The 20,204-nt window shown below is 40.7% G+C and overlaps 1 protein-coding gene across 1 annotated transcript in view; it reads left to right on the top strand.

Annotated features, from left to right (window-relative positions):
- The window catches only part of KCMF1 (potassium channel modulatory factor 1), a 73,003-nt gene that overhangs the window by 19,025 nt on the left and 33,774 nt on the right, over positions 1–20,204 (top strand). The window contains exon 2 of the mRNA XM_030566240.1: positions 10,614–10,781. Coding sequence (XP_030422100.1) covers positions 10,614–10,781 — 168 coding nt within the window. The remainder of the gene's footprint in view (positions 1–10,613; positions 10,782–20,204) is intronic.

Consider the following 20,204-nt stretch of genomic DNA (forward strand, 5'->3'; position numbering starts at 1 on the left):
CAGTTTGCAGGGTGGTTCGGGGAACGCGAGAGCAAACCACGGCGAAGCTGGTCTCCTTTCCCGGTTTGCTCTCGCGTTCCCCGAACCTCCGTGCAAGCAGGTCTCCTTCCCTGCGGTTTGCAGGGGGGTTCGGGGAACGCGAGAGCAAACCGCGGCGAAGCTGGTCTCCTTTCCCGGTTTGCTCTCGCGTTCCCCAAACCTCCGTGCAAGCAGGTCTCCTTCCCTGCGGTTTGCAGGGGGGTTCGGGGAACACGGGAGCAAACCGCGGCGAAGCTGGTCTCCTTCCCCGGTTTGCTCTCGCGTTCCCCGAACCCCGAGCAAGCAGGTCTCCTCCCCTGCGGTTTGCAGAGGGGTTCGGGGAACGCGAGAGCAAACCGCAGCGAAACTGGTCTCCTTCCCCGGTTTGCTCTCGCGTTCCCCGAACAAGCAGGTCTCCTTCCCTGCGGTTTGCAGGGTGGTTCGGGGAACGCGAGAGCAAACCGCGGCGAAGCTGGTCTCCTTCCCCGGTTTGCTCTCGCGTTCCCCGAACCCCCCTTGAAGCCGCCCAACAGCGCTGCAGTATGGCCACATCTAACACCACTTGCAGCGCTGGTTGCTGTAAGTGTGGCCACTGTGCAGCGCTGGCCCTATACAGCTGTACTAATACAGCTGTAACAACCAGCGCTGCAAAATTTTAGATGTAGACATGGCCTTAGTTTGTAGGTTAGTAGATGTCAAGTAAATTTGTGTAGCACCACATATGACTCATGAAATAAAGCTGGTGTAAATGAGCATGTTCATTCTAAAGAAGGGAATGCTGAGAGAGAGATGGTTCTACGATATGTAAAGGGATAGTAGGAGGACAAGGATTCAATTACCCTCATTCATTGATACAGACAGAGGAAGAGTTTTAAGCTGTGCTTCAGTTTTGTCCGGAAGACTAGCTCTGATAGCATTGTCAGTTATCAAATGTTAAAATGGTGAGGTTATCCACAATCATCACTGCTGCAATATGCTATTAACCAGACCTTGCCTTCATTACACCTGACAGGCAAGGAAAGCTTTCTAGCTAAGTACTTCAGCCAGAGGAGTCATGTCCATTGTAAATGGTTTACAGGGATCAGTAGAGGATCTTTTCTTTGGTGGGTTTTTTATAAATGGGCTCTTTGCATCTCTGAACATTGCCAAATATCTACTATTTAATACCGGTTGAGACAGAGAGCAAGAAGCCCTACTGCAGTGGTCCCCAAACTGTGGGGCATGGCCCCTAGGCAGGTGTGGAGGAATGTCCATGTGGGGGCAGGGCAGGGAAGGAGCGCCATGCAGCCCTGCTCTTCCCCTAGCTCCACTCTGGCCCTCACTCCTGGCTACAGCTTGGCTGCCAGCCACCACTCTTGGTCTCTGGCTGCAGCGCTGTTCCCAAGTCCCAGCCTGGGGGAGCACAGACACATTCCATTACTGGTAGGGAAAAGTTGGGAGATCACTGCCCTACTGAATCCATTCCATTTCCATTGTGAAGCTGTATGCTTTTTCTCCTATTTCACATTGTGTGTGACATGACAAGTAGCTCCTATGAGTTTCACAATCCTGTCTTATTCTCATTCAGTATGATGTTTACACTATCACACTGAGAGGGATCTTTCCTTTTTAGCTGTGACCCCCAAACCTTGCTGCTTCACCTGGATACAGAATTGCTGCACCTGGTAACTTGGAATCCTACCTAGGTTCTTAACGTGAGATAACATAGTTTGTGTCATGTAAGTCTGGAAGGTGCTGTTGGAGTCTTGCTAGGTTCTTTTTGTTTTTCTTTTTTTGAGAGTCATCCACTGAAACAGGCATGTCTTTTAATTTGGTTTTGTAGGGATGGATTACCTTGAGTATGCTATCTACCTTCTCTTTTGAAACTGTTACTTTCCCTAATAAAATCTGTTAACTATCCCTAGTATTAAAGTGTACTTGGAGCTAATTGTGGTTTACCACACTTGTGTGATTGAAAAAAATCTGTCTTTACTCATTTACTGAAGAAGCATCTACTTAAAGGGATTTTGTATATAAACCCTCAGATTAGACATCTCACTGCTTCATGGGATTTGAATTTGGTTTTAAGTAAACTCAAGAACCATTTTGGGTGTAAACTATATTTCTTTTTAAAGTGACTTTTCTGGTTACTCCTATTTTGGCCAGACAAGTAGGTGAAATTCAGACTCCCTTTGTCCTGCTTTGCATTATTTCACAAAAATAAGACACTGCTGTTTATCTAAGAACTTCTTACCCAAATTGGTCTACAAATTTCATCTCACATAGACAGTTGCCCCTTCCGATCTTACACTTTGAGATCTCATAATTTGTTTGATGAGGCTTGGCTACATAAATTGAATGTGAAATAGGTTACATTTATCTGGGCAGGACTAAGCTTTTTCATAGATCATCCTGGTTGTTCATTGCATTTGGAGAGAACTCAAACGGGGAGTCTGTTCCTTCAGAGACAGGCCAAGTGGCTATTTCTGTGTATCCAGAGTAGTTATTCTTCATTCTCAGAGAGAACTTCAGGTCGTTCTACAAGATGTGTGACAGCCTCAGCAGTTTGTCTGTGTGTGGTTTTTTTTTAGTTTTTTTTAATTCAAAACCCAAATTTGGTAGGTAGTCAGGTGGCATTTGAACCATACTTTTATCTTGCATTTTCTTCCTCTGTTGAAATCAGATCAGATGCTCTGTCACGGTATAATTCCCCACTCTGAACCTTAGCGTCCAAAAGATGGGGTAGCAGCATGAATTCCTTTAAGCTCAATTACCAGCTTAGAACCTGTAGCGCTGCCACCAACCAGGAATTCCAGTGCCTGGTACACTCTGGTCCTCCCAAAAACCTTGCCCGAGGACCCCCAAGACCCAGACCCTCTGGATCTTAACACAAGGAAAGTAAACCCTTTCCCTCACCATTGCCTCTCCCAGGCTTCCCCTCCCTGGGTTACTCTGGAAGATCACTGTGATTCAAACTCCTTGAATCTTAAAACAGAGAGGAAAATGCACCTTCCCCCCTCCTTCTCTCTTCCCCTCCCAGATTCTCCCTGAGAGAGACAGTAATCGTAACACAGAGAGAAATTAGCCTCTCTCCCCCCCTTCCCTCCTTTCTCCCCACCAATTCCTTGGTGAATCCAGACCTAGTCCCCTGGGGTCTCACCAGAATAAAAAAACAATCAGGTTCTTAAACAAGAAAGGCTTTAATTAAAGAAAGGAAAAACAGTAAAAATTATCTTTATAAATTTAAGATGGAATATGTTACAGGGTCTTTCAGCTGTAGACACTGGGAATACCCTCCCAGCCTAAGTATACAAGTACAAATTAAAATCTTTTCAGCAAAATACCAATTTGAACTCCTTCCAGCCAAACACACATTTGCAAATAAAGAAAACAAACATAACCTAACTCACCTTATTACCTAGTACTCATTATTCTGAACTTATAAGAGCCTGTATCGGAGAGATTGGAGAGAAACCTTGTTGCACATCTGATCCCTCTGAGCCCCCAGAATGCACAACAACCAAAACTAACAGCACAGCACAAAAACTTCCCTCGCTCAAGATTTGAAAGTATCCTGTCGTCTGATTGATCCTCTGGTCAGGTGACAGCCAGGCTCACTGAACTTAACCCTTTACAGGCAAAAGAGATATGAAGTACTTCTGTTTATGACATGCTCGCTTCAGTCTCATCAGTTAAATACTGCTTAGCTCTCCTGTTATGAGTGTTGCTTCTGTAGGTTAATTCCTAGTAGAAAGAATTCCATAAAAGAAGGAGGAATTTTACTTATGACTCACTTGATTTGGAGGAGAGGAACCTACAGTCACAAATGTGAAAGTGGCATTTTAAAAATAGTGTAAGCCTCAGCATAGTTTTTCATCTAAAATAGCTATGTTAAAATATTTGTGTAGTAATTTCTTGTGTAAAGTGTTTTCATGCATCAATAAGCAAAAAATGTTATGTGAAAATACTGCTTTCTTTATACTGAAGGAGGGAACAATTTTTTTTGTCCGTAGATGCTATATGGTATGTTCTGATTTGTCTCATTAAAAAAATCTGTTTTGTGTTAGTAGTATTAATAGATATCAAGAAACTGTAACCTTTTATGAACTGAGAGGATTGCTGCTGAGGTAAAGCATTACCCAAAAAAAAAAGGTTTAGGACTACTGTTTAATCAATTATATGTACTATCTTAAGCTTTTAGCACACTGCTGCCCTCTAGTGGAGCTATCTTGTGTTAAAAAAAGACAGTCCTATTTCCATTGGATTGTCAAAAGGGCAGGGGTGGGAAATAAAGCAGAAGGGAGAGAAGAGAGGTAAGACTAGATTAGAGCAAATTCTGATTCTGAAAAAAGTAACAAGAAGTTGAGACTAGGGTCTCAGAAGTTAAAAGAATCCGATTCAAAGATCCCAGCTGTAAGACTAAGAGGGGAATTGACTTGAATTGTTTTCCTTTGCCTTTAAGCAGTGAGAATTTAGTAGGAGAGTAGAAGTATGTGCTCGTGAGGTGTCGGTAACATTCCAAACTGGAATGTAACTCTCTTTGCACCTGCTCTCATTGCAAATTCATATTTTCGTAATAATATAGTAGGACATAGTGATTTTTTAAAAAAAACTTTATTCATTTGGCTCAGCCCACCCAATTAAAAGTGAAAAACATCTACAATTGCTCTCCTGTTAATATAAATTTATAAAATGCTTTGAAAATAGTTTTAAAATTGCTGTTTCAGTACTTTCCAGTTGTCTCACTGAAAGAGACATATTGTAAACTATCAGGGGAATACAGTGGAGGATACTGAAGGACAATTTTCAGTTCAGGTGAAGATTCATAAATGTGTATTTAAAAAAGACGGACATTAATGTTAGAGGGTCTGCTTGCATTTACATCAAGCACCCTTTGACACTGAGGCACCTGCCAAAAGCAGCGTAATCAGAATTGCTTTCAGGGTATCTAGATTCTTGCCATACGTGGTCTAGTGGTTCTCAACCTTTCCAGAGTACTTTACTCCTTTCAGGAGTCCGATTTGTCTTGTGTACCCCCAAGTTTCACCTCACTTAAAAACTACTTGTTTACAAAATCAGAAATAAAAATACAGAAGTGTCACAGCACACTATCACTGAAAAATAGCTGACTTTCTCATTTTTACCATATAATTATAAATCAACTCTAATATAAATATTGTACTTACATTTCAGTGCATAGTATATAGAGCAGTATAAACAAGTCACTGTATGAAATTTTAGTTTGTACTGACTTCACTAATGCTTATTATGTAGCCTCTTGCAAAACTAGGCAAATATCTAGATGAGTTGACATCCCCCCGGGAAGACCTCTTCGTGTACCCTAGTTGAGAACCACTGGTCTACAAAATTTTCCCTCTTATTGTCCTCTTTTATATTGGGACCCTTCCCCACGCTCATTTTCTCTGTAAATGTCAAATTTGTATTCTGAGAATTTGTTTGCAATGTTTAAAGTAAATGGGGAAAAGGATTGGACACAGGAGATAAGATGGCAGACCTGCTGTGCTCACTCTCCTGTCACGTTATCATTAAGATTTTTTAAATAGAGTGGTCTGGATGTAGTGTTGATTTCAGTATGCAGTGCAAAAATCTGTTACTAGATTGTGGGGATTAAAAATTGAAAAAAATCCAAGAAATTAAGCTGCTAGCACAACCAGGTTTTTGATCTCCAAAAGTTGACAAACTTTTCTTAAGACTTTCACAAGAAAGGGAATGTGGTTGCTGTGAGGAGGATAATAGTTTGCAGGAGGATCTGAGCAATATCGGTGGGTTGGGGTTGTGAGATTTTGGGCTGTTCTGTGGTAGGCTTTGACCAAGAATGGGAATAATCATAGAAGATCCAAATCCAGGGCAGAGAGTTTAAAAACGGAGCATAAAATGAGTCTCTAAGTCAATATTTTGGAGCCTAAATAACCTCATTATCAAAAGTGCTGAGCACCTGGCTGGTTTTAATGGGAGCTCTGGGTATTCAGCACTTATTTAGGTGATTAAATATTGGCTTAGGCTTCCGACTTTAGTTTCTCATTTGAAAAATATTGAACTAAGAGAGATAAAAATAGTAATGTTATACCATTGGTTGCAATGTGTTAGAACGGGGATCAGCAACCTTTGGCACGTGGCCCGCCAAGATAAGCATCCTGGAGGGCTGGGCTGGTTTGTTTACCTGCCGCGTCAGCAGGTTTGGCTGATCATGGCTCCCACTGGCTGCGGTTTGCTGCCCCCGGCCAATGGGGGCGGCGGGAAGCGGTGGCCAGCACATCCCTCTTCCCCTGCTGCTCCCCGCAGTCCCCATTGGCCTGGAGCAGCGAACCACAGCCAGTGGGAGCCGCGATCGGCCGGACCTGCGGACGTGGCAGGTAAACAAACCAGGGTGGTTACCCCGGCGGGCCGCATGCCAAAGGTTGTTGATCCCTGTGTTAGAAAAATGAGGTGATACTGACCTGGAGTGAAGTGAAGTGAAATACTGGCATGCAGAGTTGTGGAGAGACCTGTGTTTTGGATGATGTAATGTTTACATAAGAACGGCCATATTAGGTCAGCCCAAAGCTCCATCTAGCCCAGTATCCTGTCCAACAGTGACCAGTGCCAGGTGCTTCAGAGGGAATGAACAAAACATGTGATCCATCCCCTGTTGTCCATGTTGTGTTCTGGACCTAGAATTGCAAGTAATAGTGATGTGATACAAGTCTTCCGAATTATTATTTATTTTTTGCAGCTTTAGTATATACATTTTGTAGTTGTTGAAATTTATGAAGGGATCATAAAAAGCTTTGGGACATGCTATTTGAAAATGTTGTGGTATATAAACATTTTTGAGTGCATACATGTGTATTTAATATTTTAACAAAGCTTTAAAAAAAACACAAGCTGTGTTTTCGTTTATATTCTCAATTAAGAGTTGTCATTATTTTCCCAGAAAGAATACCCAGTGGGTTTTCTCTTTTTTTTTTAATTTGAACTTGTGTGTCATTCTGAAATATTTTGTGAAGAAAACAGTTTTTGACACTAGAAAGCTTTTTTCCAACTTAAATCTGTGAATGAATACTTTAAAGAGTTAAAAAGGCTGTGATAACTTAAGAGTTCTTATTATGACATAAGGAAGTGACAGAACTGTCTAAAAGCCTACAAGGTAAGGGTAATGGGTGGAATCATTTGGTGATTGGAGAGAGGTGCATATCTGGTGGGTGGAATAAACTGTCATTGAATGTTGAAGGAGGAGAAGCGAATGAAATTATGAACTGTTGGAGGGACTGGGCTTAAAATTTAGAGGCATGGGCAGAGCAATTGATGATGTGGTTCTCTCTAAAGCTGGCTGTCTTCTATATTTTTCACTCTTCACTGTATTGAACTCGGAAGGTGGTAGCTTATCTTTCTAACTGTGCTAAGTGTTAAAGGTACTGATAGTAATGCCACAGGTTGCTTTGTGTTCAGTGATCATCAAACATCAGGATGTGAATTTATCTGACTGCATGTACCTGAAATTGAAGGAAGCGGTAGGAAGCAAGCAATTGAGTGAACTGAAGTAATGAAAACAGATGATTCTTCACAATCATTGTGTAAACATTATCAAAAGTTAAATAGCAATATTGAAAAGATTCTTGTTTGTCTCAAAAAGTGCAGGAAATAAGTTTCTTCAGCTCCTTCAAGATCAAATGTACCACTGAATGGGATTTCCTCTGTTGATGGGGAAAATCAAAATATTCATGAGTTTGATACTGTAAGTGAGACATTGATACCATCATCTTCATTGAAATATAGATATGATGAAACACTTAAACACTGTTCCAGTCCATGAGCAATTTAAAAAAATGATTGAAGCACTTCCCCATGGATATACTCCTCCAGGCAGATTTAAATTCACAAGTCCAATAGTAGAATGTGGCAAGTGAAGAAATGAAGGAAAGATTAAAGGAAGAACTAAAAGAATCACTATTCATGCTATTACACAATGTCAAACAAATGACCAGATAATGGCTACAAGTATCCATACAGGGGGAAATCCTTTCCTATTCAGTCCTATTGATTCTGAATCTAGAAAGAAAACCACAGAATGATGGTTACGTTGTTGAAGACATCACTTGAGAGAAGAGTCTGACAAGGAGATCTTTGCCATTTGCTTAGACAATGAAAATAAGATAAGAGCTTTTGAAGTGCTGTTGCACTAAAATTCCGATGTATGCTATTGAAACCTGATTGAGCATGGAGTAACACCTAACAGAGCTCTAAAACAGACTGGAAATTCAAACATTCTTCAGCAGGCACCATCATTGTTATGGATAGTATGATTTGGTTGTCCCAGCTTTCCCAATGACTCCTGGTGGAACTCCCAGGAAATTGGTGGCTGCACTTGCAGCCGACTATGAAAAGCATGTGCAAATTTGCACTGAGCATGAAAAGGACTTTGATCAACATTTGGCACACATTTACACTAGTTCCTTTCTATAGAATCCTGTAATTTACAAAAGCAATTGAAGGAAATTTAGAGATTTGACAGATTACAAGCAGATGACACTCCTGTTGCAGTCTGTGACTTTATCTAATTAAAAGCAAAGAATTGAAATCACATGGACAACATCACAAAATGCTTAGGAGAAGCTATGAAACCTTTCCATGACATAGCCAGCATGACTAATTCTAAATACAAAGTTAGAGCTCAGAATAAGGAAGAAACTGAAAAGTGGCTGATGAAACATAATCCTGATTATTTTTTTCTTCTTTCCAAGTGTTTTGAAATAGGAGATCTAGATGGCTACTGCAGATATGTTTTGTGAAGATGATTTTGTCAAACTGTTACATAAAAAAAAATGGAAAATTGTGGAAGTAAAATCACAAAAGACAGCGAATGATTTAATTCAGGATTTTGTCAATTTTTAAAATACCTACATTCTGGACTAGCTACATCATCACTTGACTGTAATTTTTAGCATCTTTAGATTGTTTTAGTCAAAGCTTCATTACAGGCAGTGTTCTGAAAAGAAAATTACTAAAATTGTGTCTATTTAAAAGCACATACAAAAGATTGTACAATATAACCTCAGTTACAAACACCTCAGAAATGGAGGTTGTTTGTAACTCTGAAATGTTCGTAACTGAACAAAACGTTATGGTGGTTCTCACAAGTTAACAACTGAACATTGACTTAATACAGCTTTGAAACTTTATTATGCAGAAGAAAAATGCTGCTTTCCCTTTATTTTTAGTAGTCTACGTTTAACACAGTACAGTACTATACAGTAACTCCTCACTTAACGCTGTAGTTAAGTTCCTGAAAAATGCGATTTTAAGCAAAATGATGTTAAGTGTATCTAGTTTCCCCATAAGCATTAATTTAAAGAGGGGATTAGGTTCCAGGGAAATTTTTTTCACTAAACAAGTCTATCTGTCTGTCTCTCTTATTTTATATATATATATAATATATATAAAATGCGCGCACACACACACACGCACACACACACACTATAAGTTTTAAACAAAAGTACATGATGATGATTGTGAAGCTTGGTTGAGGTGGAGGAGTCAGGGTGGGATATTTCCCAGGGAATGCCTTACTGTTAAATGATGAACTAGCAATTGACTGGCTGAGTCCTCAAGGGTTAACTCTCACACTTTATAAGGCAGCAGGAATGGAGGGAGGGGAGACAGCATCTCATACAGAGACACACACTGTGTGTGAGAGAGATGTTCATTTCCCCTTAAGTAGGCTGACCCTACTCTTAAGTACACTGCCTTGTTAATTAGATCGTCCTGAGCCCTGTCTTATGTCCCCCCTGCTCTATGGAAGATGGGGTAAGTGCGGGGTGCAGGAGCAAGGGGGAGGGGGAGGGGACATCCTGACAGCCCCCCTCTTCCTTTTCTTCTCCCCTCTTCCCCCGCACAGGAAGCAGGAGTCTCGGGGAGCAGCTCCAAGGCAGAGGGGCAGGAGCAGCATGTGGCAGTGGTGGGAGGGACAGCTGAACTGTCGGCCTGCTAGGCAGCTGCTGCACAGGGAACTTAAGGGAAGGTGTGGGGGAGGGCTGCCAGTCCACCCTGATTCCAGGCCCCGACCAGCTAGCTGCAATGGGCTGCTCTTCCTGCAAGCAGTGGACAAAGCAGGTGGCTGCCAAGTGATGTTAGAAGGGAGCATTGCACAACTTTGAATGAGCATATTCCCTAACTGATCAGCAACATAACATTACCCAGACAAATTTGTGAGGAGTTACTGTATTTGCTTTTTTTTTAATCTCTCTGCTACTGCCTGGTTGTGTACTAGCGGGCCCAGATGAGGGGTGTGGTTGACTGGTCAGTTCGTAACTCTGAGGTTCTATTGTAATCTTAACTAGTTAATAAATGATGATTTGATCGTGTTCTTGTGCTTCACTTGCAGAATTCAGGCTTTTCATTTTGGACAGTATGTGCCTTTTTATGTTTGAGGAGTAAATGTGCTTAGTCTTATAATACGTTTTATTTGCATAAAACCTTCCGGGGGGGTGTGTGTGTGTGGTTTTTTTTTTTTTTTTTTTGGTGCTGCCTTCAGGTTGAGGAAAAATAGCGACAAGCCTGCTTTCCTTCCAAAGAAAGTGCAATTACCGCTGTTCATGAGCATTTTTTTTTGTTTTCAGGTGTCAGCTGCGATGCATGTTTAAAAGGAAATTTTCGAGGTCGCAGATACAAGTGTTTAATTTGCTACGATTACGATCTGTGTGCATCTTGTTATGAAAGTGGTGCAACTACAACAAGGCATACAACTGACCATCCAATGCAGTGCATACTAACAAGGGTAGATTTTGGTAAGTGATATCTCATTGAAATTGTGGTTCTTATGTAGAAGTATATCTAAGAATTGTCATTTTCTGTTTATCAACATGGTGTTTTGAGCAGCATCACTGAAAAATGAGTCTACAGAATTTTTCTTTTAAAAACATTCTACTGAGGCTTGTTTTTGGTGGCAGCATGTGAAACTTAATTTCTGAGAGAGTCTTTATTTCTGCTTTCTCTTCATTTGACTCTTAGGTTATCTGCTCAGATATTTGAATACATCTCTTAAGGACATCTATCAGTTTAAAACAAACTTAATTTTATGACAAGTTATATCAAGGCTAAATGAAAAAGTTAATACTCTGCTGTAAAGTGTCACTGGCTAGAAGTAATGTAGTGACAAAGATGAGATGGGGAGGGCTGTCATATTTGGTTGCTTCTCTAGGGTTGTTAACACATCAGGCTATGTCTTCACTACCCGCCGTATCGGCGGGTAGCAATCGATTCCTCGGGGATCGATATATTGCGTCTCATCTAGACGCGATATATCGATCCCCGAACGCGCTTATATTGATTCCGGAACTCCACCAACCCGAATGGAGTTGCGGAGTCGACATGGGGAGCTGCGGACATCGATCCCGCGCCGTGAGGATGTTGAGTAATTCGATCTTAGATACTTTGACTTCAGCTATGTTGTTCACGTAGCTGAAGTTGCGTATCTGAGATCGATTTTCCTCCGCAGTGTAGGCCAGCCCTGTGGCAATGCTAGGTTGCTGCTGAATACTGGAAAATTAGCGTCAAGTCCTTTTGCTTGGAATATAGTTGAATACAACTATTCTAATTAAGTACAAAACCATTAAATATAAAGATTGGCTTCTGTTCCTTTGTTTCACAATCGTGATTCCATAGCACCATATTTGTAATGCTACAGGTATGGCTAAGGAGGTACTTTCATGTTCTTTGGATTAACTTCTTCAGGCTTGTTCTAAACCTTCAGAGTAAATTTTGTATAATTTGATGAAATTCCACTTGGCTGTTATCCATTATCTAAACATGAAAAGTCTTTTCAAGCTTTATGTGAATTTTCAGCTGCTTTTCTTGAGCCTGGAAAACTCAAATGGATTGGAATTAAAACTCCTGAATAGTGTAAAGTTTGAAAAATTACAATTAGATAATAAAGTTATGCATGAGTTGAGTTGTATTGCACATGTGCAGTACGCTACTTTCCTTATAGATTCGGTGCTCACAGAGAGCAGATAGCTATAGACTCATAGACTCTAGGACTGGAAGGGACCTCGAGAGGTCATCGAGTCCAGTCCCCTGCCCTCATGGCAGGACCAAATACTGTCTAGACCATCCCTGATAGACATTTATCTAACCTACTCTTAAATATCTCCAGCGATGGAGATTCCACAACTTCCCTAGGCAATCTGTTCCAGTGTTTAACTACCCTGACAGTTAGGAACTTTTTCCTAATGTCCAACCTAAATCTCCCTTGCTGCAGTTTAAAATAAAATGCAGTTTGCTGCGTATACAAATATAAATTTTGCTTCTTCAGGACTTGGCTAGAAGTAATGTGGTGAGCCTAGAAGTAATTCCACTCCCATCACAACATCAGTTCTCTATGTAGTTTGAAGATTCCATTACAGTGGTCCAAGAAAGTGACATGTCTTAGCATCCAAAGTTTGAAATTAAAGTGTTTAACAATGAACATGCTCTCAAATCCAATGGCATCTTATAACTTCCATATTTTTCTTTTTTCCCTGATTGTGTTGTTATTTAGTTTCCATTTTCTAATGGAAGGGAAAATTAAATACACCACACTACATTATTTCAGTGGTATGGTTGACCATTTATAAACATAATTTATATATAACTAAATATTTATATTATATGTAGCATAATTTCAACAGCTGCCATTACTCTGTTACACTGCACATATAGATTAAAATATTCATGTGAGCCTAGTGTAAATTTTGGTCTGACTGTGTTTGTGCAACAAGGCTGAGTTATGGTTGGCGTGGATCTCCCAAGTTTAAATTTCCTGATTGTTATATCTGAGGTTTTAGCAATTTATATAAACAAATTTTTGTATGAGCTTTATTTTAAATAAATAAATAAATAGAACACCTGGACTTTTTTTTTTTTTTTTAAATTTAAGCCTTTAAAGTACATTTTGCCCCCCTAAAATTGGAATGGCTTCTTTGGAAGTCCCTCTGATAAGCAACCACATTTTTAGGTTACTGTACTCTGTTAGTTTCTTTAACTCTGTACCAGAAATCTAGATAGGAGGAGGGCTGGAGTCTGTTGGAGGCAGAAATGCTACAGTGAAGCAGAGAGAGGCACAGATCAGAGTAGCTTTAGGGATATCTCCATTTTCTTTTCTCTTAGTTTTTTGTTTACAATTAGCAAAAAGCAAGTTTCTGTGATTATTTACCATTGTCATGTGATTTGATGTCAGAAGATGACTCTTTTAGAACTAATATGAATAAGAAAAGAAAATACTGAAGTTCAGCCCGTGGCAAGACTTTTGATTTGATTAAACCCACGGAACAGCCTGAATGGAAGAAGCACATCACTGGATTTTGAATCATAACAAAGCTTATTGTCAGACAATACAAGTACAGGTCATCTCGTTAATTTGTGCGTTAGAGAGTGAAGCAGTATTTACAAGTCCTTTGCTTTCACTTCAGAGGGATTGAGGAAGAACTATGATGACCTGCTTAAAATGTTTAAGCCTGACATTCCAAAAAGCAATGGTATGTGTGAAAATGTGATTGCCCAAACCATTAACTTAATCTAAAGAAATAACATTGCTGAACTAGTTCATTTGGAGATGACGCTCCATGAAGGAAAAAATAAAACTCTCATATAACTGCTTCATTGAGCAACTTTAGACTTATCAGATATGGACGTAGCCAAAAAAAGACCAACTTAAAATGCACTCTGTGGATTTGGAGAAAAAGTGCAGGAACCCATTTTTATGGATTAAAGAATCTACTGCCCACATTCCCTGAAGTGGCATTTCATTGTTTCAAGTCTATAGCCATTTTAGCAGATGCTAGCAGCAGTGGTCTGAGTAGGGTAATACCTAGATTACATGGTTATGACTTGTATATTTTTCTGATGACTTTCAGACAGACAAGTTACACCCAAGCAGAGCTTGTATGGTAGTAATACCTCATTTGGTGAGCATATAGTAGTAATATCTTGCTCTTATAGAGCACTTTTCATCCATAGATCTGAAAGCGCTTTACAAAGGAAAAAGTACTATACCTATTTTACATATGGGGAAACCGAAGCTCAGAAATGAAGTGATTTGACCAAGATCTCCCGACTGTTGGTGGCAGAGCTGGAAATAAAACCCAAGTCTACTGATTTCCCGTCCAGTGCTCTAGTCTTAGGCCACACTGCCAAGTGAGACATTCACAAGGTCGTGCACAACTTCAAACTTTTGCCAGACAAGCCGTACGTATCATTAATGAAAAATAAAGACACGGATACAGTGCTCTTGGATGTCAGGGATTGCTCATTCATAAGAGATTAATGTATTGCAGAATATGCACCTGATATCTTTATGGCCTATTGATCATCCAGAGTCTCCAGAGACTCAGGATGATATGGAAGCTCACATCAGAGGCATCAGAACTGAATAAGATAGACACTAGTGCTAATTCACGATGTTCAAGTTTATAAGGTCTGGTTGCCCCTTTTACTGTTCAAAGGTGCCACAGGCAACCTGGAACTTCTTTTCAGTGAGAGGTGAACTTTCTGAAGCGGAAGATGATCACCTATGGCAATTGTATTGTTGTTCTTCAGTTCTTACAGGATGACATTGGTAAGGAAGCTTGATGGACACCAGAGCCTTAAAATGCTGAGAGTGAGTCCAGCCATCTGTGTACTGGCCCAGCATAGGGCAAGGACTTGAAACAGAAGGTGGAATCACATAGGTCTTGAAAAAAGACCAGACAAATACAGTTGAAAGAATCTATTTCATGAGAGGCCTCAGAAGAGAATAACACTAGACCTGTGTAAAGGAGGAGGATGTGCATGTCTGGTAGTCATTAGCTATTTTTTAGATTGTAGAAATTCTGCTTACTAGATCTTAAAGTCATATTTCCTCATTTTGGCATTCCAGAAGAGAGAATTGCTGATCATCAAGGGCTTGTCTATGCTTGAAATGCTTCAGCAGCACAGCTGTAGTGTTTCAGTGTAGACACTGTCTGTGCCAAGGGAGAAGTTCTTCGTCAGTCTGGGTATTCCACCGAACTAGCTGCCAGCTCTTGAGGAGATTGAAGAATTCTTCCATCAACTTAGCTCTATCTACACTGGGGTTTAGGTCAGCTTAACTGTGTTGCTCAGGAGTGTGAATTTTTCACACCCCTGAGTGACATAGCTAGGTTGACCTAACTTTTTCGCCACCACTTGCTGAATTCCAAGTTTTCAGGATGCATTGTGATTTCAAGCATGTTAATTCCACCCAGCCCCCTTCCCCATCTAAACCCGAGGGAATGGATTTGCAGAGGGAGAGGTATAAATTCTTAATAGAATTCTACAACAAGAATCTCTCTCATTAACTGTGCTGAGCTGTAGGGTAACTGTCACATCAATCACCAGGGTAATCTCAGCTCGGATGCTTATGGAGCAACAGATCCGAACAATCCTGCCAACCTTCAAGACTACCATTTATGCTGAGTGTCTTTGCTTAAAGAATGTGATGCTTAGGCCGTGTCTGTATGTGCAGCGCAGCAGCTGTACCGATACAGCTATGCCCATGCAGAGCTTCTAGTGAAGACGCTCTATGCTGTTGGCATAATAAAAACCATCTCTGGGAGCAGTAGAAGCTATGTCAGCGGGAGAAAGTCTCCTGCCAACATAGCGCTGTGCACGTTTGTTTTTTCACACCCTTGAGTGACGTAAATTATGCCAACATAGGCTGTAGTGTAGACAAAGCTGCAGAGATACAAAACTCTAGTCTCAAGCTTCAGTAACTGGATTTCACCCTGAAGCTTACCCAAGCTACAACCAGAAGGACAGAAGCTGATCAAACTGGATGGACAACAATACAGAACAATACTGGCTGTTGCCAGTGGACATAACTGTACCCAGAGATCCTCCTACATGAATGAAGTTGATAGGTGATCAGTATAGAAGAAAGTGGCAACATCTTCAACTGGTTTCAAATCTAGTTGTTGGCATATGACTCTAGTAGCAGTGGTTACTTGTACCAGTGCTTTAGTAACAGGATTATCTCCTTTCAAGAACAGTCCTAAACAAGTTGAATAAGAGTCTGTTCCTTTTGGGATTTGCTTATTCATATTAATCAACTGGACAAGTCCTTCTCAAGCCACAAGATTAGAAATAAAGATTCACCACACACCCAAATCTAAATATTTTTCTTACAGATAATTCTCTCACACACAAATATAGTGAGGAGTGAAGATATAAGGGCATGTATGTTTCTTCTTTAGGTCTGTAAGAGGAATCCAGGCAGGAGGGCTGGGAAGGTTTTAGCCAATAACTCGGCAGTGAAGTAGGAAGTGTGTCTTTAGTGATAACACTGCCTTATTCTAATAAAGCTCTTTAATATAAGTGTTAGAAGAAAGTTACTTTTTGATCCTTTGGGTCAAATGTCAATGTAACAATCTGACAACCAACATCATATTGTTATCTCTTCAGTGGCAAAATTTTAATTTACATGCGCGTTTCTTTACAACACTCAGAAAAATAACTTAAGGGAAATTTACATTTTATTTTATTTTTCTATGTCCTGTGGGTCAGTGCAGATAAAGTATTATGTTGTCATACTAGTAGATGAAGGCAAGAAAATGTCTCACTGTTTGTTGTTTTTTTACATTCATCCATTATAGCAAGACTGGTTTTGTCTGAGCAATCCTAGGGTGTGTCTATATAGCAACTAGACACGGTTGGTCTGTGTTGGCCCATGCCAGCCAGCTCGGGTTCAGGGCTTGGGCTGCGGGGCTGTTTCACTGCAGTGTGGACTTCTAGCCTTGGGCTGGAGCCTGGGCGCTGGGACCCTCCCACCTCCCAAGGGAGGGCTGGGATTCATGTAGGGGCTGTATTAGACAGTCTTGAAGATGAGGATCGGAAGCTTGGATTTGATGGCATTTGTGCTGAATCTTCTCTTTTATCTCAATACTGTCCCCCTGTTTATGTCAGGACGTGGGGTACTGTTGCTGGAGTTTTCACTCTGTGGACACAGCTTTGGCATGTAGGGCAGATTTTGATTTTTCCTAATCTCAGATAGGTCCAGATACCCAGGTCTGAGTTAGCTCAACTGAAAACCTGGGAATTGTCACTGAGTTCCCTCCCTCTTGTTAAATACTTTTGATTTTGAAATTTGTTTTATAGATGGCAGCTGTAACAAGCAAGCATTTCTTATATACTTATTTTTTCGCTTACATCTTGCTGCTTGTGGGAGTTTTGTGTGGACTTCCCTTTTTTCTACTGTACTTTGTCCTTCTGATTAATTTACTGTTCATGTTTTTGTTTAATTATTTGTCGCAAGATCTGTGTACACAGTGTTACTATTTGGGAAGTTTCTGGAACTGGATTGATAAACTGGAAACAGCCCTTATAGTTGGATCTGACATAAAATTTGTGTGGGAGGGAGGAAAGGGAAGGGGTTCCCTGTCATTCAGTTGTTAGATATTTATCCACTGTCTGGGAAGACCTACCAAAAAGTAGAAGTAATCAAACTAGCATGTAGGGGTTACAGTAGATGAAAAGCTGAATATGAGTCAACGGTGTGCCCTTGCTACCAAGAAGGCTAATGGCATTTTGGGCTGTATAAGTAGGAGCATTGCCAGCAGATCGAGGGATATGATCATTCCCATCTCTTCGGCTTTGGTGAGGCCTCATCTGGAGTACTGTGTCCAGATTTTGGCCCCACACTACAAGGAGGATGTGGAAAAATTGGAAAGAGTCCAGTGGAGGGCCACAAAAATTATTAGGGGGCTGGAGCACATGATTTATGAGGAGACACTGAGGGAACTGGGATTATTTAGTCTGCAGAAGAGAAGATCGAGGGGGAATTTGATAGCTGCTTTCAACTACCTGAAAGGGGGTTCCAAAGAGGATGGATCTAGACTGTTCTCACTGCTTCCAGATGACAGCACAATAGTCTCAAGTTGCAGTGGAGGAGGGATAAATTGGATATTAGAAAAAACTTTTTCACTAGGGGGGTGGTGAAGCACTGGAATGGGTTACCTAAGGAGGTGGTTGCATCTCGTTCCTTAGATGTTTTTAAGGTCAGGCTTGACAAAGCCCTGGTTGGGATGATTTAGTTGGAGTTGGTCCTGCTTTAAGCAGGGGATTGGACTAGATGACCTCCTGAGGTCCCTTCCAACCCTGATATTCTATGTTCAAAGTGCTTCCATTCCTAGCCTTTTCTTATTCCAAAAGGAAACTTTGTTGCCTGTTCTCCATCTCTTAATATTGAATAGATTACTTCTGTTTCTGGGCACCATAATCCCTGCTTTCAGCTCTGAGTGAATATGGTGAACTTAACCCTCAAAATGCCTACTTCCACATCTCAGAAAGGTTAAAGCATACGTACCTCAGGTTTGTGGAAGGCAGCAGCTGCTACTAGACAGAGGTACTAACTTTTAGGTTAGAAGCAGCCATGTTCTTTGCTGTGGTTGTGTCTCATCAGCATTATCAGGGCCTGCAGGTGGAGAGAGACCCTGTGATAGTTCCCTTTGTTCCCCATTCTAACCTTCATAGGGGTCACCTTAGATTTCACCAGGCTCTAGCTTGGTTGCTATGAGACAGGTTCCAAGATCTGTTTTAGTCAATGAGTTTAGCCAGATGCAGGGTAGAAGTGAAGTTTTATTTGACACCTAGGCCTGATGGCAGTCTGCGTCTTTGTGGCTCTTTCAAAGAGGGTTGAATCTGGTGGACTAACCAAATAGTCACAGTTTGGCTGTGACAGGATTTCCTTTCCAGCAAGGAAAAGTCCCTGTAGTGTATGCTAGCAGTGAATGTTTTGAAAATAGTATCTTTCTCTTAGCCTCCTACTTAGAGCCCTATAGGAACAGTGTCATGAATTAGAAAAAGATGTTTTGGTAAACAGTCAGACTCTTGTTCTGCAATATGTTGCTTCCACAGAGCAACACTGACCCTCCGTCTTTACCTCTCCTTCGTAACTATCTGCAAATAAGACTTCATGAAGCAGTCAGGAATAGAAAGACCAGTAGAGGAGGCTCCTTTTTAATGCCATAGGTCTTGATATATTGGGCTCTAGGGTATGCAAACACACTGTAACTGCTAATTATTGTTCAGAAATGGTTCAGTGCATGTGGGGTTAGGTGTGTGATTCCTGCAGTGAGGCTCTGTGCATGTGCTTCTAAATTATTCTAAACCATTCTGTCTAGCCCCATATCCTGTCTGACAGAGGCCAGTACAGGAAGTTGCAGGAAACTCTGTATGTGCCCACAGGGAAGTTCCTCTGTAACCTCCATCATTTTGAGGTTGGCTTATGTCCTGGAGCATGAAGATTTATATTTTTTTCCAAAACTTGTTCAGTTTTTCAATCCTTTATTATTTAGAACTGTATATTCTTTATCCATATAAATGTCCAATCATTTTTTGACTATCAACAAGCCCAAGGAAGAAGAATGGTGGAAAAGAGTTGAAACTACGTGCTCAGAAAAAATGCCTCTTTTAAGCTTGCAAGTAAATAACAAGTTTTATTTGTTTTGTAGTCATCATAGTGAAGAAGGAGCGAGTTGATTTTTTTTGTTTTTTGTTTTTAGTAGAGGTGGTTAAATTTTCATGACAGGTTCGCAAGGGTGCATTTTAATGTAGCTGTTTGTTTGTTCAGGAGTCAAACTATATAAATTCTACAGGTGTAGGTGCTTGAAAAGGAAACTAGACCATAACAGCTTTCAAGTGTTCCTTGCTTCGGTAAATAGACCAAGTGTGAGCTTTGTCTGGACTAGGCTTTTTCTCTCTACAATTTCCCATTGTTGCTAATGTTGGTTCATTCCCAACAGTGGTAGAAGGAGTGCCATTGTAGACAACACACATTTAAATACTGTTTTGTGTAGATTTGCGGTGACCAAGGTAACCTACTGGAGACCTGCCAACCCCAACATTTCTACTGTAGTGAACTTGTAGCCGGGAAAATGATTTGGGGGTGGAGTTGGAGAGGACAAGCTCAGGTAGAAAGTGACACATGAGGCACTTGCAGTTACTGGATGCTAATGTTTTGTTTTATTTTATTTGGTAGCATGAAATTAGCATAATCCATTTATTTCTTTGAGGGTTTATTTCATTGAACACCTTTGTAAATATCAATGTCTCCTTATGTTTTCAGACATATAACCAAGTGCCTGAGTTAAAATGTCACTTGACCAAAGGACTACTTTAAGGGAGATGACTGTACCATACATATTTTAACTCCAGTGTATCTAGTAATGCTTCTTCATGAG

The sequence above is a fragment of the Gopherus evgoodei genome, chromosome 6, assembly GCF_007399415.2.
Source record: "Gopherus evgoodei ecotype Sinaloan lineage chromosome 6, rGopEvg1_v1.p, whole genome shotgun sequence".
Classification (NCBI taxonomy): Eukaryota; Metazoa; Chordata; order Testudines; family Testudinidae; genus Gopherus; species Gopherus evgoodei.